The sequence below is a fragment of the Catharus ustulatus genome, chromosome 2 (genome assembly GCF_009819885.2).
Source record: "Catharus ustulatus isolate bCatUst1 chromosome 2, bCatUst1.pri.v2, whole genome shotgun sequence".
Lineage (NCBI taxonomy): Eukaryota > Metazoa > Chordata > Aves > Passeriformes > Turdidae > Catharus > Catharus ustulatus.
In genome coordinates, this window is record NC_046222.1 from 28925713 (window position 1) to 28941888 (window position 16176).

The window sequence follows — 16176 nt, forward strand, 5'->3', positions numbered from 1 at the left end:
ATTCTTCGCTATTTATAAACGATGGAATAAATACAGCCAGAGTTGTGTGTGATAGGGAAGAAGAAAAAGTAGTGTGAGGAATAAACACAAGAACTTATTATCTATATGCAATGAACAGAAAATCCTGGGGAACAAAAAGCTTCAAGCCTCTGTGTCAGTATGATAGCAGGGTAAAAAAAATCCAAATTGCAGGAAGGAGGGGTTTGCAAAACCATTTATGAAGAAGTCAAAAATATTTTATGTCTATGTAGGATAAAGAAATCTTCTATCAAGGAAACAAGCAGAAGAAGGCAGTCTGTAAGGACAGAGGCAATTAAACACCTAGACTGCTTGGTTTACAACTTCAATGGAGGTTGACAGAAGGATAAAATAAAATCCTACCCTGCACACAGAGAAAATTGGAGGCAGGGGAGGAGAAAGGGAGGGCTTGTTTTGAAAGCATTAATGGGGACCAAGATAATGGAGAAAGCAAATGGAAAAAATGGAACAAAATACAATTAAAAGACATGCTTTGCAGTGTGCTTAAGAGACTGATTGTGGCCTGAAATTCTTTAAATCTGTAAATTCTTTAACCTATTACAAAGGACCCCACCTCAGCTTGGATCATCCAGCCATAACTTCTGAAAGGAGCGGGTGTTAGACCAGCAAGAATTTGTAGTATCTACACAGGCAAGGAGTATGTTATTAACTTTGTCATATTAGAAGTACAGTAATTTCACGAATACAAGCCGCAGCAATTAGACAAAAATTTTGGTGGAAACCCAGAAGTGCGGCTAATATTTGGGTGCGGCTAATTTATGAACAAAAATGTGATATCTGCCCTTACCTAGTATCATACCAGTCCAGTCCTGAGCCGAAACACTTTGAAATCCATGGTTTCCCGTTGTTCCGACGATGAACCAATCAGAGAACAGCTTATTGCCTGCCTGTGGATGGTGGTGTTACTGAGGGGCGGGGGTTGTTATCGGGGTGAGTTACCTCGGCGAGTTACCTCGGCAGTTCGATAAAAGTGTGTGATATTTCTCTGTACTTTTTAAAGTGTTTTCAGTCTTGTGCGGCTGTGGGGCTGGTTGGGCTCGCAGGGAGAGGGCCGAGGGAGCTGCTAGGCTCGCAGGAAGAGGGATGAAGCAGCCGCTCGCCCTGCTGGGAGAGTGGTAGAGCAGCCGCTCAGCTCGCAGGGAGAGGGGTAGAGCAGCCGCTCGCCCTGCTGGGAGAGGGGCACGGCAGCCACTCACCCTGCTGGGAGAGGGGCAGAGCAGCCGCTCGCCCTGCTGGGAGAGGGCTGGGGGGGCCGCTCAGCTCACAGGGAGAGGGGCAGAGCAGCCGCTCGCCCTGCTGGGAGAGGGCTGGGGGGTGCCGCTCAGCTCGCAGGGAGAGGGGTAGAGCAGCCGCTCGCCCTGCTGCGAGAGGGGCACGGCAGCCACTCACCCTGCTGGGAGAGGGGCAGAGCAGCCGCTCGCCCTGCTGGGAGAGGGGTGGGGGGTGCCGCTCAGCTCACAGGGAGAGGGGTAGAGCAGCTGCTCGCCCTGCTGGGAGAGGGGTAGAGCAACCGCTCGCCCTGCTTGGAGAGGGGCAGAGCAGCCGCTCGCCCTGCTGGGAGAGGGCTGGGGGGGGCCGCTCAGCTCACAGGGAGAGGGGTAGAGCAGCCACTCGCCCTGCTGGGAGAGGGGCAGAGCAGCCGCTCGCCCTGCTGGGAGAGGGGCAGAGCAGCCGCTCGCCCTGCTGGGAGTAGGGTAGAGCAGCCGCTCGCCCTGCTGGGAGAGGGCTGGGGGGGGCTGCTCAGCTCACAGGGAGAGGGGCAGAGCAGCCGCTCGCCCTGCTGGGAGAGGGCTGGGGGGTGCCGCTCAGCTCACAGGGAGAGGGGTAGAGCAGCCGCTCGCCCTGCTGGGAGAGGGGCAGAGCAGCCGCTCGCCCTGCTGGGAGAGGGCTGGGGGGGGCCGCTCACCCACCGGGCTGAGCGGGGTGTCTGTGCCAGCACGGAGATGTGGCTCCGCTCGGAGCTCAGCCCGCGTGGCTGAGCGGCTGTTTAAAGGCAACGCAGATCCATTGGGAATGCTCACAAAATGACCACACTATTGTTCCTGTCTTTTTCGGCTTGTAAATAAAGGGTGTGTCTTTTTTCACTTGGAAACAATGTTTCCGAGGTCAGCAGTAAGCCAGTAAGCCCCGGCGATCCCGCGATTGTGTTACTAAATGACGACTTTGTGAAAGTTCGCAGCGAACTAAAGTGCGGTTAATATTCCGGGTGCGGCTTATTTATTGACAAAGACATCAATGTTGGCAACACACCGGATATGCGGCTTATACTCCGTGCGGCTTGTATTCGTGAATTTACTGTATGCTAGTTTAGGCAGCAGGGATGATGTTTGATGTTTCAGAGACAGCAACAACATATTCTGGAATACAAATGCTACAAATGTGGAACCTGACTCTAGAAAAACATAATTCTGGTTGGAATAAAACAGACTAAAAGGCAAAACCACACTAAGACACAACTGTAAAATACCTGGCCTTTTCTAAGTGTTGCAGCTGTGCTGAGGGATGGATAGTAATGAGCTTGGCTAAATATTCTGAATACAGGCATCTCAACAGATCTCTTCCCACCTTTTCTTGATCTCTTGCTTCTGGAGCAAAACCAGGTTTCAGCCACAGAATAAACTTTTCAGTCTTCTGGTTTGTCTCTTGCTTTGCTTTTCCCTCATCTCCTTTGGCAAAATATTTAATTACTAACTTGTTATTTTTAATGTTTATTCTCATCTCTGAAACTGACTTTGAGTTGTTTCCAAAGACTGCTGGAGCAATAGCAGGGAAGTAGAGAAACTCTCAGGGGCGTGCATCTATGGATAACAGTAGGAGTCGTGACTAGGGGGTTCTACTTCCACGCCTAAAACTCATGAGCTGTATAATGCTGAATGCACCTCTCACCTGAGCATCTGACTCAGCAGATGCAAAACAGCAATAACTGTGTGCACCCTCACATATACCCCGGTTTACAGGAACCTGTGAAAATCAATTACCACTCAAAGTGTTTCAGTACCATGAGATGGAAGTGACTTCAAAGGGAAAACACACAAAACTAAACTACTAACAGATAATTAATACAGTTACCTGTGTTGCCTCCCAGCCCCACTGCCTGTACTTGGGATCATGGGTGAATCTCCACATATACCAATAGGTCTCAATCACCTCTGGCCTTAGGATGTAATACTTCTCATTCTGCCGTACTGCCACTGCCTCCACGCCACCATCAAATTTGAATGCTTCTGGGCCCAGCTTTAGTGCTGCAGAGGAAACAAACAACCAAAAAAAAAAAAAGTAGAAGTAAGAAAAAATTTGTTCCATACCAATCTTTGCAGGAAGGATAGGGAGAAGACTGCTATATACCAAGTTTGTGAAAAAAAGAACCTAGCTAGTCTTTAAGCAGTCTCACAAATATTTCCTACTGTTGAGGTCTATAATTTTTCTTATGAATAATTTATCCAATTCTGGTGAGAAAACTACCTATTTTGACAGGACTACATTAATCCTCTTGAAAACTAATGAAACACTAAGAATATAAACACACTAACACATTCAATTATAGGATAAAATTGAAGTGATTGGCATCAGTTCTTTACAAGAAAAAGTAAAAAGAAAAAAAAGGGTCAACACAAGTTTTGATGTCCTTTGATCCTCCCCAGCACAGCAGGAAAAGATCTTGGAACTAAACCAAGTAGCATCATGCCATATAGTCTGTATCTTTATCCCAGTTGCTGTTTTAAGGACATACTGTCAGGCCACTGTTACTGATGTGCTGTGATCTTCAAGTAAAGGGTTTACAACTGGGCAATGAAGTTTTAAATACACCTGAAAATAAATCTCTGAACTATCAGAATCACTATTTAAACCCTTAAAAGAACCTGTAAGGCCCTAGGCCAGCACCTGGAAGACTACTCATAGAAGAACAACACACCTGTAGAAAAACTGCCTATAACATGAAGTTGCAATTAGACATATTATGTATTAGACAGCTGCACATTGGTCATCAAATTTAACACTAATAATGTACTCTTATCTACAGCTGCACCCCACCATTTGTTTCGGCAGAGAATTTTTAAGGTGCAGAATTCTGAAGTTGCACTCAAGCTTTAAAAATTATCAAAGCAATTAATCATGTAATTCCTATGGGCCAGAGATTCAAATTAACCATGGTTTCATGGATCTGAAAGGGCAACCTTAGAATACTATAATGAAAAATATGAGCAACTCTCAGTGCATGCCCCAGCAGGAAATCTTCAAAAGAAGTTCCTTAATAACTTTTTTTCAAGGGACCATGGCTTTCGATGCCAAAAGAAAAAGCATCACTCTGCTTCAGCCACTTGAATGATGAGAGTAACTCCATCAAGAAATGTCTATTGCACTTCTTTCAAAATGGACCACTTTATCAGTTTCACTTAAAAAAATAAATAAATGTCACTATAAAATGGAGGAGATAAGATACAAAGTTCTACCTACCCAAAATTCTGAATATAAGAATGGTCATACTGGACCAAATGGAATTCTGTCTGCTCCAGTATCACATCTCCAACAATAGCCAAAATCAGACATCGATGGGGAAGTGGAAGCACCCATCAAGTATATGAGATACCTTTTTCCATCGTTTTTACCTGCCTCTACTCTTTTGAGCTCAAGGTTTCTCCCAAACAGGACATACATTTTTAGGTGGTTAGTAATTCTTAATAGATTTATTTCCCAAGTATTTATCAGGTGTTTCCTTAAATCTGTGTAAGCCTTGGGCATCCAAAACAACATCTGCTGAGGAGTTCCACATCTCTAGTATCTATTTGATGCAGAAACACTTTCCAATGTGATTTTGCAAGTCTGTTGAATCCTACCTAGAAGGTCCCTTTTCCACCCTGAATAATATAACTACAGTAATTTCACGATTATAAGCCGCACCATTTTGACTAAAATTTTGGTCCGAACCCAAAGTGCGGCTTATAATCAGGTGCGGCTTATGTATGGACAAAGAACAAAAAGTTGCTGTTTTAGTTTGGAGGACAGGTGTCTGCTGAGAAAGGCAGGAGGTTCTCTTTGAAATGGAGAATGCAAACCCCCTCTCTCCAAATTATTATAATTTTGAAATCAAGGGGCTTTCAGGCAAAAATATGGGAATTAGGAATAACAGTTCTTTTCTAGGGAAATTAAAATAGAAATACAGTACTACAAAGAAACAAACTGCAAACCCTGACACAGTCAGAGTACAACCTGACACCTTGTCAGGCAGGGTGTTGGTAGTAGTCCCATTAAATGGTGATTGCAGTCCCCTTGCAGTGACAGATGTGGCTCAGTTGGAGCAGTGCTCCTGTACAAGGTGCAGTTTCCCTCTGGAGGTCCAGTGGTGATGTGGAGAAATCCGGTTTTCCTCTGGAGTCCAGTGGAGAAAGGGGCTACCTTATTGTCCCAAAACCTCTGTTTTTATCTTGGTAAGAAATGTTGGGCTCTTCCCCCTGGCTGGAGCAACTTTCAACGGGATGCAGTAATTTTATCAGTCACGCAGTGGGACTCAATGGGCCATTAGCAGACAATGACTGGCTGGAGGAAGGATGGGGTGTGAAAAGATAAAGAACAATGCCTTGCCTGGTTTCAATGGATGGCCCATTAGCAAATTATCTGCCATTGAGATAAGGATCACTGTCCCCACCCTCAACAGATGGTGATAGAACAGATACCTTTGATCACACTCTGTATTGTAACGTGCGGCTTATAATCAGGTGCGGCTTATGTATGGACAAAAACCAAAAAGTTGCTGAAACCCAGAAGTGCGGCTTATAATCAGTGCGGCTTATAATCGTGAAATTACTGTAATTCAGTTGTGGCTTCAGTGGAAACTGTTCCATGCCTTTAATTAATCTTCTTGCCCTTCTCTGCAACTCTTCCAATTCTACTATATCCTTTGTAAAATGAGAGAGGACCAGCGAATAGAGCAAAAAAAAAAAGTGCAGATGAGATTAACACAGTGACATAATGACATAATTTCTATTTTGCTCTTTCCCATTTTGTTTTTCCTGAGTGCTACTGAGTTGACATTTTCATAATCTCAAAAGCAATATCCTGAATTGCAATGGTCAGTTAACACTCATCATTTAATATGTGAGGTTAGAAATAATTTTTTTCATAGGTGTCTCACTTTACATTTAACTACACTGGATTTAATTTAGCAATTTATTATGCAGTTATTCAACCTCCTAAGGTTCTTGTGGTTTTTTTTTCTATTATCAGCACACTTACTGTTCCTGCCCTTTTCTGATAATTTCTATGTGTATGTGTTATTTACATATAATACGTATTAAAATACGAAATGTAAACCTACTACACAATTACAATGTGTATAAATATAGTATACATTTCACACATCTATACACACACATGTATACATGATATAATACATATCAGATATATCAGGGTACTGGTGGTTAACCAGCATTCATCCACTGCAAGAGTGCATTATTTACTGCTATACTGTTTTCTATATCATGCCCATTTTCTTCCACCATGCAGATACTTGTAGCTTAGATTGTAACTGTTTACTGTCCCAAATGGGTCTTAGTAAAAAGTCTTCGGGAAATCAGGGAAACATGACAGCTATGTTAGTCTTATCCACCAAAGAAGCTGGATTTCAGGCAGTTCTGGTGATCTACTACCTACAGAAACGGTGATGTCTTCTCTTGCTTTGGAGCCTGCTCGTGCATTAAATCTTTAACTATTTACTCACACCTACTCCTAATGCTATTGGGCACTATAAGAAATTAAACTACCCAAGAATGGGTGACCTCTGCATATTGTAATGATTTCACAGAATTCTTATCTGAAACCAAAGATGTAAAATTAATCACAACACTTCTGCTAATAGCTGATTAAAGAAAATAAGCTATTATGGGCACAGTACCATTCAGGGGCCATTCTTCTAAGCCAAGAACAATCTAGAGGCCATTTTACAATGCTATAGTGGTCACAGAATAATCAAAATATTTTTGTAATAATAGCACTGGTAGAATATAGTTTAGGCAGGGAGAGCAGATAAGAAACAATTCCATACCAGTGAAAAACTGCAAAGCTGAACAAGGACCATTTAAAAAGATTTTAGCTGATATAAAGTTGATTCAATGAGAGCTGTATTTAGCACTGTCAAAAAAAGGGCAAATCCTTAAACTTTTACATAAATATATTTCTAATTTTAGAAATACTTTTACAAATATTGTTGTATGTTTTTTATGTTCCTTTAAGACTACAATCAATCTAGCAATAAATTTACTGAGAGTAAGAAAAGATTCGTAATTATCATAATACTTGCTAGGCGCTAACTCATACAAAATTGGAGGGAGAGAACATCCTACTTCAGTTTGAGACTCTGAACTATTTCATCAACACTCATTGCTATTTCATACGTCTCACAAAAATATGTTATTATTCTCATTTCTTCAGCCTTGTCTGTTTAGCTGCTAACTGAGAGTCTTGGGACAGAGACAGCATCAACTTATATCCTTGCATATGTCTCAACTGAAATCTCATTCATCTGGCTTATTCTGCACTAGAATTGTCACACATAAAAACCAGCTAAAGCTGTACTGCAATTCTGAGGACAGCTCTCGTCAAGAAACTTTAACGAAGTGCAAAAAATTTCATCCTATAATAAGCTCTCTGTAGTCAGTCAATACTTTACACACTATCAGCAAATGGCTAGGAAAATTCTTATGCATAAGGGATGGTATAGTATACTAAAAATACTGTGGGCTATAGATCAGCACACAATGCCTTCTATACAGATAATTTTGCTTATTTATTATTATTATTTTCCTCTGCAATATCTATGAAAGCTGATTATTCAGACTGATCTGTTAGTGATCTTTCTATTATTTCGATTTAATTTGACTTTTTTGTCACCATCTACAGATTTTGCATTGCTGATTATTTTACACCTGTCCCATGTTTCACAGTGGTGCACATTAAGCATGAAAAACAAAGAACTAATCCCCAGAAACTGGAACACCTCAAGATGTGCAGTACTCACACAAGCTTAAACATCAAGAAACCTAGTGCCATGAGCTGGCACCTTTATAGCTTTTCCAGTGCCCACGGACAGCATTATGATTTCTTCTGCTGGTGAATGGGCATACAGATCAGAACATGCCTCCTATCTTTGTTTTTCTCAATCTTCTCTCCAAACTGAGAGCACAAGGGACTACAGGAAAATCTTGAAATCTCCTGTCACAGGATGGGAGATTTAGATTGGCTGTAGCATTAATCTATTGATAATTTATGGTACAAAAAATAGTAGAGTTGGTAGGAAGCATACGCATGTGTAACTAGACATCGTAAGTCTATTCTGGTGACACTTAAGTTTCCTCATTAACCATCAATAAGCCTTTTCAAATTCTTGGTGTTTCTAAGGGGTGCCACATGAATTCACAATTTCCTGAAGAGGGGAAGAGCCTTGAAGGGGGCTCTCATGCTGCCATATTCAACAGATCCTGGAAACACAAATCCCTTGCTCAGAGGCAGACCAGAATCATGACTACACCCCCTGCCTTCACCTTCCAAAGACCACCAGCTTCCTCCAGCTGCTGAATTAGAAAGACATCCTTTAAGGAATGCTACAGACTGATCCTCAGCTTAAGCAGAATCTACAAGGATTTTCACAGAGTCATGTCAAGGGCCCACATTTCTCACAACATACCTAGTGACTTCTCCAGCCTCTGACTCTGGAGTCTAAGGTCTTCTCTCAGATATTCCTAGGGAACATTGATAGGTGACTCAGATTATCAGTGAGACTATGTCCCTGCATAAACTTCTCAATTACAAGGCAGTGATGCCAGCTGCCACTGGGACATAATCCCCAAGAAAATACATCAGGAATAGTTTCAAGGACTTTCCAGTTTCTCTGTACTAGCCAGCAGTGAAATAACCAGCTTTCTGAAATACCAATTTATTTTCAACAGGCTTTCAAACCTGCAAGATGTGCAACAGGTTGATGACAGTTGGCAATATAATGCCCTCATTTTCCAGGAATGCTTTTAATCTGTGAAATTCTTTTTCACTTTTGTGAGAATCAAGCTCAGCTATGGAAATTCTGATTGCTTCATAAAGTAGTATTTTCATAATAAAGTATTACATCACCAGGTGCATACTGTAGTTTATTACGAGCAGCTGCGGTATGACACAGAAAAGGGCAGCTCTGCTGATTTATCTAAAGAAGGAGCTGCCTATCCCCTGCATGCAGTGTCTGCATCCTTCTCTCTCTTCAGAGGATGCCAAATGGGGCAAGTTCTCTCCCAAGTCCATAGTAGAGAGAAATGAGGCAATCCCCTTTGCCTGCTGAACCATAAACCTGTTAGCTGAACCAGGATGACTGTCTGCCTCTTAAAGATGCTTTTTCTGCCATCAGCCAGTTCTGCCATTAAAGTGTACAATGATGCTCAAATTCTGCTCTTAAAACATAACAAAGAAGTTGACATTTTGCACGTATGAGTTCTTAATTTTCTTTGAAAATTCAGTCCAGAAAATTAAAACTAAAACATCCAAACAAACAATCCACATTCCTGGGACTGCGTGACTGAACAAAAGAAAAAAAGGGCATTGCAAATTTATAGCCGTCTGTACAGCTTTCAGTCTTTCTTGCTCATGTGCTTTTGTACAGTCATTAAATATGTACAGTAATTTCACGACCATAAGGCGCACCGGACTATAAGGCGCACCCTCCGGGAGTCGGCAAATTTTGCAACTTTGCAGGTCAGATAAGGCGCACCGGACTATAAGGCACACTTTTTTTTTTTTTTTCCAGCGAGGCTCCGCCCCCAGCTCCCCCCACGCGGTTGCTGGCCAAGGCCCCGCCCCAACCCGGCAGCCATTGGCCCCCGGGCCCGCCTGTATCCGCCACTCCGTGCGGCGTCCCCGGGGCCGGAAAATGCCCGCCGCTGCTCCGTGTGGGGTCCCCGGGGCCGGAAAAGGCCCACCGCTGCTCCGTGCGGCGTCCCTGGCGCCGGAAAAGGCCCGCCGCCGCTCCGTGCGGCGTCCCCGGGGCCGGAAAAGGCCCGCCGCCGCTCCGTGCGGCGTCCCCGGGGCCGGAAAAGGCCCGCCGCCGCTCCGTGCGGCATCCCCGGGGCCGGAAAAGGCCCGCCGCCGCTCCGTGTGGCATCCCCGGGGCCAGAGAAAGCCCTCCGCCGCTCTGTGCGGTGTCCCCAGGGCCGGGGAACGCCTGCCGCCGCTCCGTGCGGCGTCCCCGGGGCCCCGCTGCTCCGGGAGTTCCCTGGTGCTCCGGGTGCCCCCATGCCAGCGGGCTTGCCCCGCGCCACCACTGCCCTGATTCCAGTGGCTTTCCCACCCTGCGCGGCGGCCGCCCTGATGCTGGCAGGCCCCCCCACGCGGAGCCCCTCTCCCCTCACATCCTGACGCTGCTACGGGACACCTCTCCCCCTCACAGCCTGCCACGGCCCCGCGGGGCCGTTTGCTCCTCACAGCCCGGGGCCCCACGGGGCCGTTCCCTCCTCACAGCCCTGCACGGCCCCGCGGGGCCACTCCCCCTCACAGCCCGGCACGGCCCCGCGGGGCTGCTCCCTCCTCACAGCCCGGCACGGCCCCGCGGGGCCGTTCCCCCCTCACAGCCCGGCACGGCCCTGCGGGGCCACTCCCCCTCACAGCCAGGCAGAGCCCCGCGGGGCCACTCCCCCTCACAGCCCGGCACGGCCCCGCGGGGCTGCTCCCTCCTCACAGCCCGGCACGGCCCCGCGGGGCCGTTCCCCCCTCACAGCCCGGCACGGCCCTGCGGGGCCACTCCCCCTCACAGCCAGGCAGAGCCCCGCGGGGCCACTCCCCCTCACAGCCCAGTCCTGCTGCGGGGCCACTCCCCTTGCGGCTCGCACTTCCGGTTCGGCAAATTTTGCCACTTTGTCCATCAGATAAGGCGCACCGGACTATAAGGCGCACTTCCGGTTTCGGGGGAAAATTTTAGTCAAAAGGGTGCGCCTTATAGTCGTGAAATTACTGTAATCAAAACTTTTATCTCCCCCCATCTTTTGACTTATTTAGGGTACAGAATAAACATTAGGTCTGCTCAAACAGCTGTAAACTTAACATTGCTTATTTTTAAATGTCAAATTAAACATTTAAATGCAATTTTTCAGAATACAACAATAGCTGCTATGTCCTACCTTTTCCTCTTAAGCATACTCATATTTTTTTCTTTTCTTTTTTAAAGTTGTTGCTACCCAAATAAAATTATCACTTGCATGACTGAATTATTTAAAAAGACAGGCAACTATACAATGATACAGTGTAATCCTCTGCATAAATACATTAATTCTCATTTTAAAACTGCTGGAGTTTTACTTAGCATTATTTCTTTTGAGAATGTATTTCAGAAGCCCACTTCTCTGATAACTATGCAAAACCATTTCCAATTTTCAATCTACATTTATGTACAGCGAGCTTAAAAATCCTACTTTTGCTACAAATGTGTCATTTTATATCTTAAAATAACTATTTCTCTTCAATGTTTGTCCCTTAAGATGGCAATAAATTTGTTCCTTTCTTCGATATTATTTTTCTAGCCTGCGCAGGCTAATCTCTCATATTTTCCCCACTGTAAGATAAAAGCTCTGCCACTCCATTCTGTTGGTCCTTCTCTGCATTTGTTCTGCTTGAAATTCAGATTTCTACAGAGTATTCTGTGTGACAAATTACACATGTCTTCTAAGGCAGTCTTAATATAATCTAATCTCTGATGAAAATTGTTCATCTGATACTGACCAGGACATTTTTCAACTCCCAGTTCAGACAAAGAGCTCCCGACTTTTTCTAGTGAACTTCTTAGTTCTGATAGTCCAGTTCTCAAGATGTCCCTGATTACTATTCTGAGACTCTTACATTTTAATTATGTTTTACAACTATATGGCCACCCTAAGCATACTCAGTACACTTCAAGCATCAAGGTCACTATAAAATAATCCTGGTCCAGTCCAATAATGAAGTCTGATGCTGCCTCCTTCACCAGTCAGGCCTTTGGCCTTCTCACAGTCTACACAGTAGTCTTTATCCTCTTCTTGCTTAATTGTACTTACTCCGAATGCACTATTATTAAAACCAGTAAAAAGTCTATTTACAAAATTTTCCCTTTACTCTAAGAACAGTATATATGAAATTAAAAACTTCTCTATATATCCGTAAGAGCAAAGTTCACACAAATGCCTTCTTCCCAGTACCCATATAACCTACCTTAGCTGACTCATTGTAAGAAAAGGATAAACATGCATGAAGGAACCATAAAATTTATATTTACTCACCATGATGTAGAGCAGAAGTAAATACACAGATGCTAAAAATTCATGCTGGTATAAAACCAGTGCATGTCAGACAAGGTCCATAACAAATTCTAGAAATAATTACAACAGTTGCTGTATTCCACCTATTGAAATAATTAGATTAACAATAGGCCTTACTTGTCCTGTCATATGACTCATGACACGTATGTGCAATTTCAGCTCCGAGCTGCAAGTAATGTCCAGCTTTATCATCTCTGGAACCATCTGCTCCAAGGGCAAACATTCCACCTGCAAAACAGGTCAAATGGCCCATCTTTCTTTCAAGATGCCCGTTCTTCCACTCCCCAATGAAAGTCAGTCCTCCATTGGACTTTCTGATGAGATGTTTTTCTATGGCCTACAAAGAGATTAAGAGAACTTTCAAATGTTGTTTCACATGCAAGTTTTACTTATTAACATTCCTTTATCAAGCAAAGTCCAGAAGTCCAGTTTTCAAAAAAAAAAATTCTTTTTTTTCAAATTCACTTCTGAGCACTACAGGAACAGACAGTTGTAAGAATATAATTCCAAAGCACACACACAAAAAAACAAACCCTAACTATAAAAATGTTAATGCCATCTAACAGGAAAATCACAACATAGACAACTGTATTTTATTTGAGAATTCAGCCCTTATTTTATGGCTCAAACACTATTTGTCTAACTGTTAACTCTGAGAAGTACCTATCTGTTGCTCTGTGCACTCTGTGAGTACAGTAATTTCACGACTATAAGGTGCACCCTTTTGACTAAAATTTTTCCCCGAACCCAGAAGTGCACCTTATATAATGTGCAAAGTTGTGAAATTTGCCAAGCCGGAAGTGTGAGCCGCAATGGGGGGGCGGTGCCACGGGAATGCCGAGTCGCGAGGGGGGGCCGGAGCGGGCAGCCGCAGCTGGCAGGAGCCGCACGGGGAGGGAGGGAGCTGCCGCCGGCCCCGGTCCCAGTGCGGGGGGAAGAAGAAGCCAGGCAGCACTGGCCTAGGCGCGGGGGGAACGAGGAGCTGCTGGGCGGTACTGGCCACGGCCCAGGGGGAAGGAGCCGCCAGTGGCCGTGGCAGCCGAGCCGCAAGCCGAACTGCGCCAGCCAGGTCTGGGCGGGAGTGCCTGGGCCCACGGCATGGGGGGGTACCTGGGGCTGAGTTTAAAGGCTACGCCAATCTGTGAAAAATGTTTGCAATTTGAGCACCTGCCAGTAATTCATTACTTTGCTGCACGCGGCAGAGTTCCTTGCTGCAAAAAAAAAGTGTGAGCCGTGAGCCAAGCCATGAGGGGGGGCGGCGCCATGGCACTGCGCTGCCCTGAGCCATGGATGGTCCCGAGCCACCCTGAACCTCAGCAACCCCGAGGTGTGAGCCGCGGCCGCCCCGAGCCCCGCCTTGCCAGCCGAGGGCAGGCGGGAGTGCACAGGGAGGGCGCTTGGGGCTGCGTTTAAAGGCTACACCAATCTGTTAAAATGTTTCCAATCTGAGAACACGCCAGTAAACTCCACAATCCCGGGATTCTGTTACTAATTAGTTACTTTGTTACACGTGGCACGGATCTTCACGGCAAAAAAAAAGTGTGCCTTATAATCTGGTGTGCCTTATATAATGTACAAAGTTGCGAAACTTGCTGACTCCCGGAGGTGCGCCTTATAGTCCGGTGCGTCTTATGGCTGTGAAATTACTGTACACATCCATGTTAGAAACTTTTGGTCAGCAACATATGCAAGCCTGTACCCTCAGTCAGTCTCTTTAACAGATAATGACAGGAATGCTCCAGTCACCTTCTAGCTTCTCCATAGCAGCTTTCTGGTTGCACATTCTCAAATGATGGGTGTTAGAGCAGCTGTTCACAAAAAACTTTATTATTTTATACATGAGACAACTACTGCTTTCTTTTTGCACATTTGTACCAATATATGTTGCTGCTTGTGACTTATAAATGGTATCCTTCTCTTAGAAGAATAGCTGACCTAGCTTCCCAAAGTTTGCAAACTAGATAAAAGTTTGCAAACTGGATAAACATTTGCTTAAGCTTCCTTCAGAGAGGATCACAATTCCTGTCAACCTACTGTCTAGCACTGCACAGCCAGAAAGTAATGAGAGAGAAATGCTAGTCTGCACTCCTGTTGGGTTAATTCCTTCACTAATACCACTGACAGATCTGAGGTTTGTGCTGATGGCAGGATCCAGAGAGAAGAAGGCAGAAATAACTGACCGAGCAGAAACCAGTAAGTCTCTGACAGCTGCCAGGCTGGCTAACCATCATGCAAATTGGTGTTGGCAATTGCTTTCTGCTGCTAAGGAGCCTGATGTGCTAAACCGCACAAGCTTCATTTGTCTGAAAGTACTGGTACAGGAAATACTGGATCAGCTGAAAACTGCTACTGGAAATGATATTAAGATCTGGAGTATTAACTCGTTGATTCCATTATTCTAGACTGTGAAAAAATGGATGTTTTTCAACCATACGGTACATAAAAGTTGAGTCTCTTTGAAAGAAAATCACTTTAACTATGAAGAGCAGGAAGGCACTAAAGCATATGGACTATTTATTTCCTAGAGGAAAGCATTTTTTCCAAATGTTAAGTGACATTTCCTTTCAAATTGTATCTCCCATAATTTCATAACTGTTGAGGAGTACAGTAATTTCACAACTATAAGGTGCACACCCTTTTGACTAAAATTTTCCCCCGAACCCGGAAGTGTGCCTTATAGTCCAGTGCGCCTTATATGATGTACAAAGTTGCAACATTTGCCACCCTGGAAGTGCCACCCACCATGAGCCGTGGGGGAAGCCGGCAGTGCCACGGCAGCCGGGTGGAGGCGGGCCCAGGGGCCTGTGGCACCACCCCTCCTGGGTCCAGGTGGGCTCGGGGGCCCACGGCTGCCAGGTGGAGGCCGGCCCAGGGGCCCGCGGCACCGCCCCTGCCAGGTGGAGGCAAGCCCGGGGGCCCGCGGTACCACCCCTCCCGGGTCTGGGAGGGCCCGGGGGCCAATGGCTGCCAGGTTGAGGCGGGACCTCAGCCAGCAACCGTGTGGGAGGAGTTGGGGGCGGAGCCTCGCTGCAAAAAAAAAGTGCACCCTACAGTCTGGTGGGCCTTATATGATCTACAAAGTTGTGAATTTTGCCGACTCCCGGGGGGTGCGCCTTATAGTCCGGTGCGCCTTATGGTCGTGAAATTACTGTAAATGGTTGCAGAAGCATTTCCAGTGGGACAAAACTGCTGACATTAGTACCAACAAAGGTCAAATTTATATACCTCTCCATGAGCTACTCCTGACTTGCTTTCATGGTTTGTCTGAAGAGCATGTTCTAGGTGCAACATGTTTCTCTTCTGAGCAGAAAAAACATCTTCTGAACGTAAAAATAACTGCCTGGTAGAAGGGGTAATTTTTAAAGTCTGAAAATTAAGTTGTATCAGCAACTAAATAACTAGGTTAGATCCTGAGAGTCACAAAGGAAGCATCTCAAGAACATAAATGCAACTCTCTCAAAATACTTCATCATTCAACAATCCACTGCCTGCCAACAGCATAAAAATGACAATTAGTATTTACAGTAATTAACATGGGACAGCTGGGCATTGTTGGGAGCACTGCCCAGTAGAGAAGAAAAGTTTGTGCAGGTTGGGACAGATGTGGCATTTCTCTCCTGGGCTGGATAGTTGAGGCCACAGAGCACTCCTACAGGAGGGCAATGACATCCAGCTGGACTTCAAGGAATATACATGTAGCAGGGTGGACATGTATACCCAAACTTCCCAAGAGACGATTTAGTTCACATTGACTAAGAGTTTAACTAATTGAAGGAGTTTCTTTAGTCTGTGAAATGCCTGAAAAATAGGGATGGTTGAG

At 45.1% G+C, this 16176-nt stretch overlaps 1 protein-coding gene across 1 annotated transcript in view; it reads right to left on the bottom strand.

Annotated features, from left to right (window-relative positions):
* Positions 1–16176, bottom strand: part of MAN1A2 (mannosidase alpha class 1A member 2) — a 165082-nt gene that overhangs the window by 16507 nt on the left and 132399 nt on the right. The window contains exons 10-11 of the mRNA XM_033051198.2: positions 12474–12693; positions 3109–3281 (exon numbers count right to left, since the gene is read on the bottom strand). Of these exons, the coding sequence (XP_032907089.1) occupies positions 3109–3281; positions 12474–12693 (393 nt within the window). The remainder of the gene's footprint in view (positions 1–3108; positions 3282–12473; positions 12694–16176) is intronic.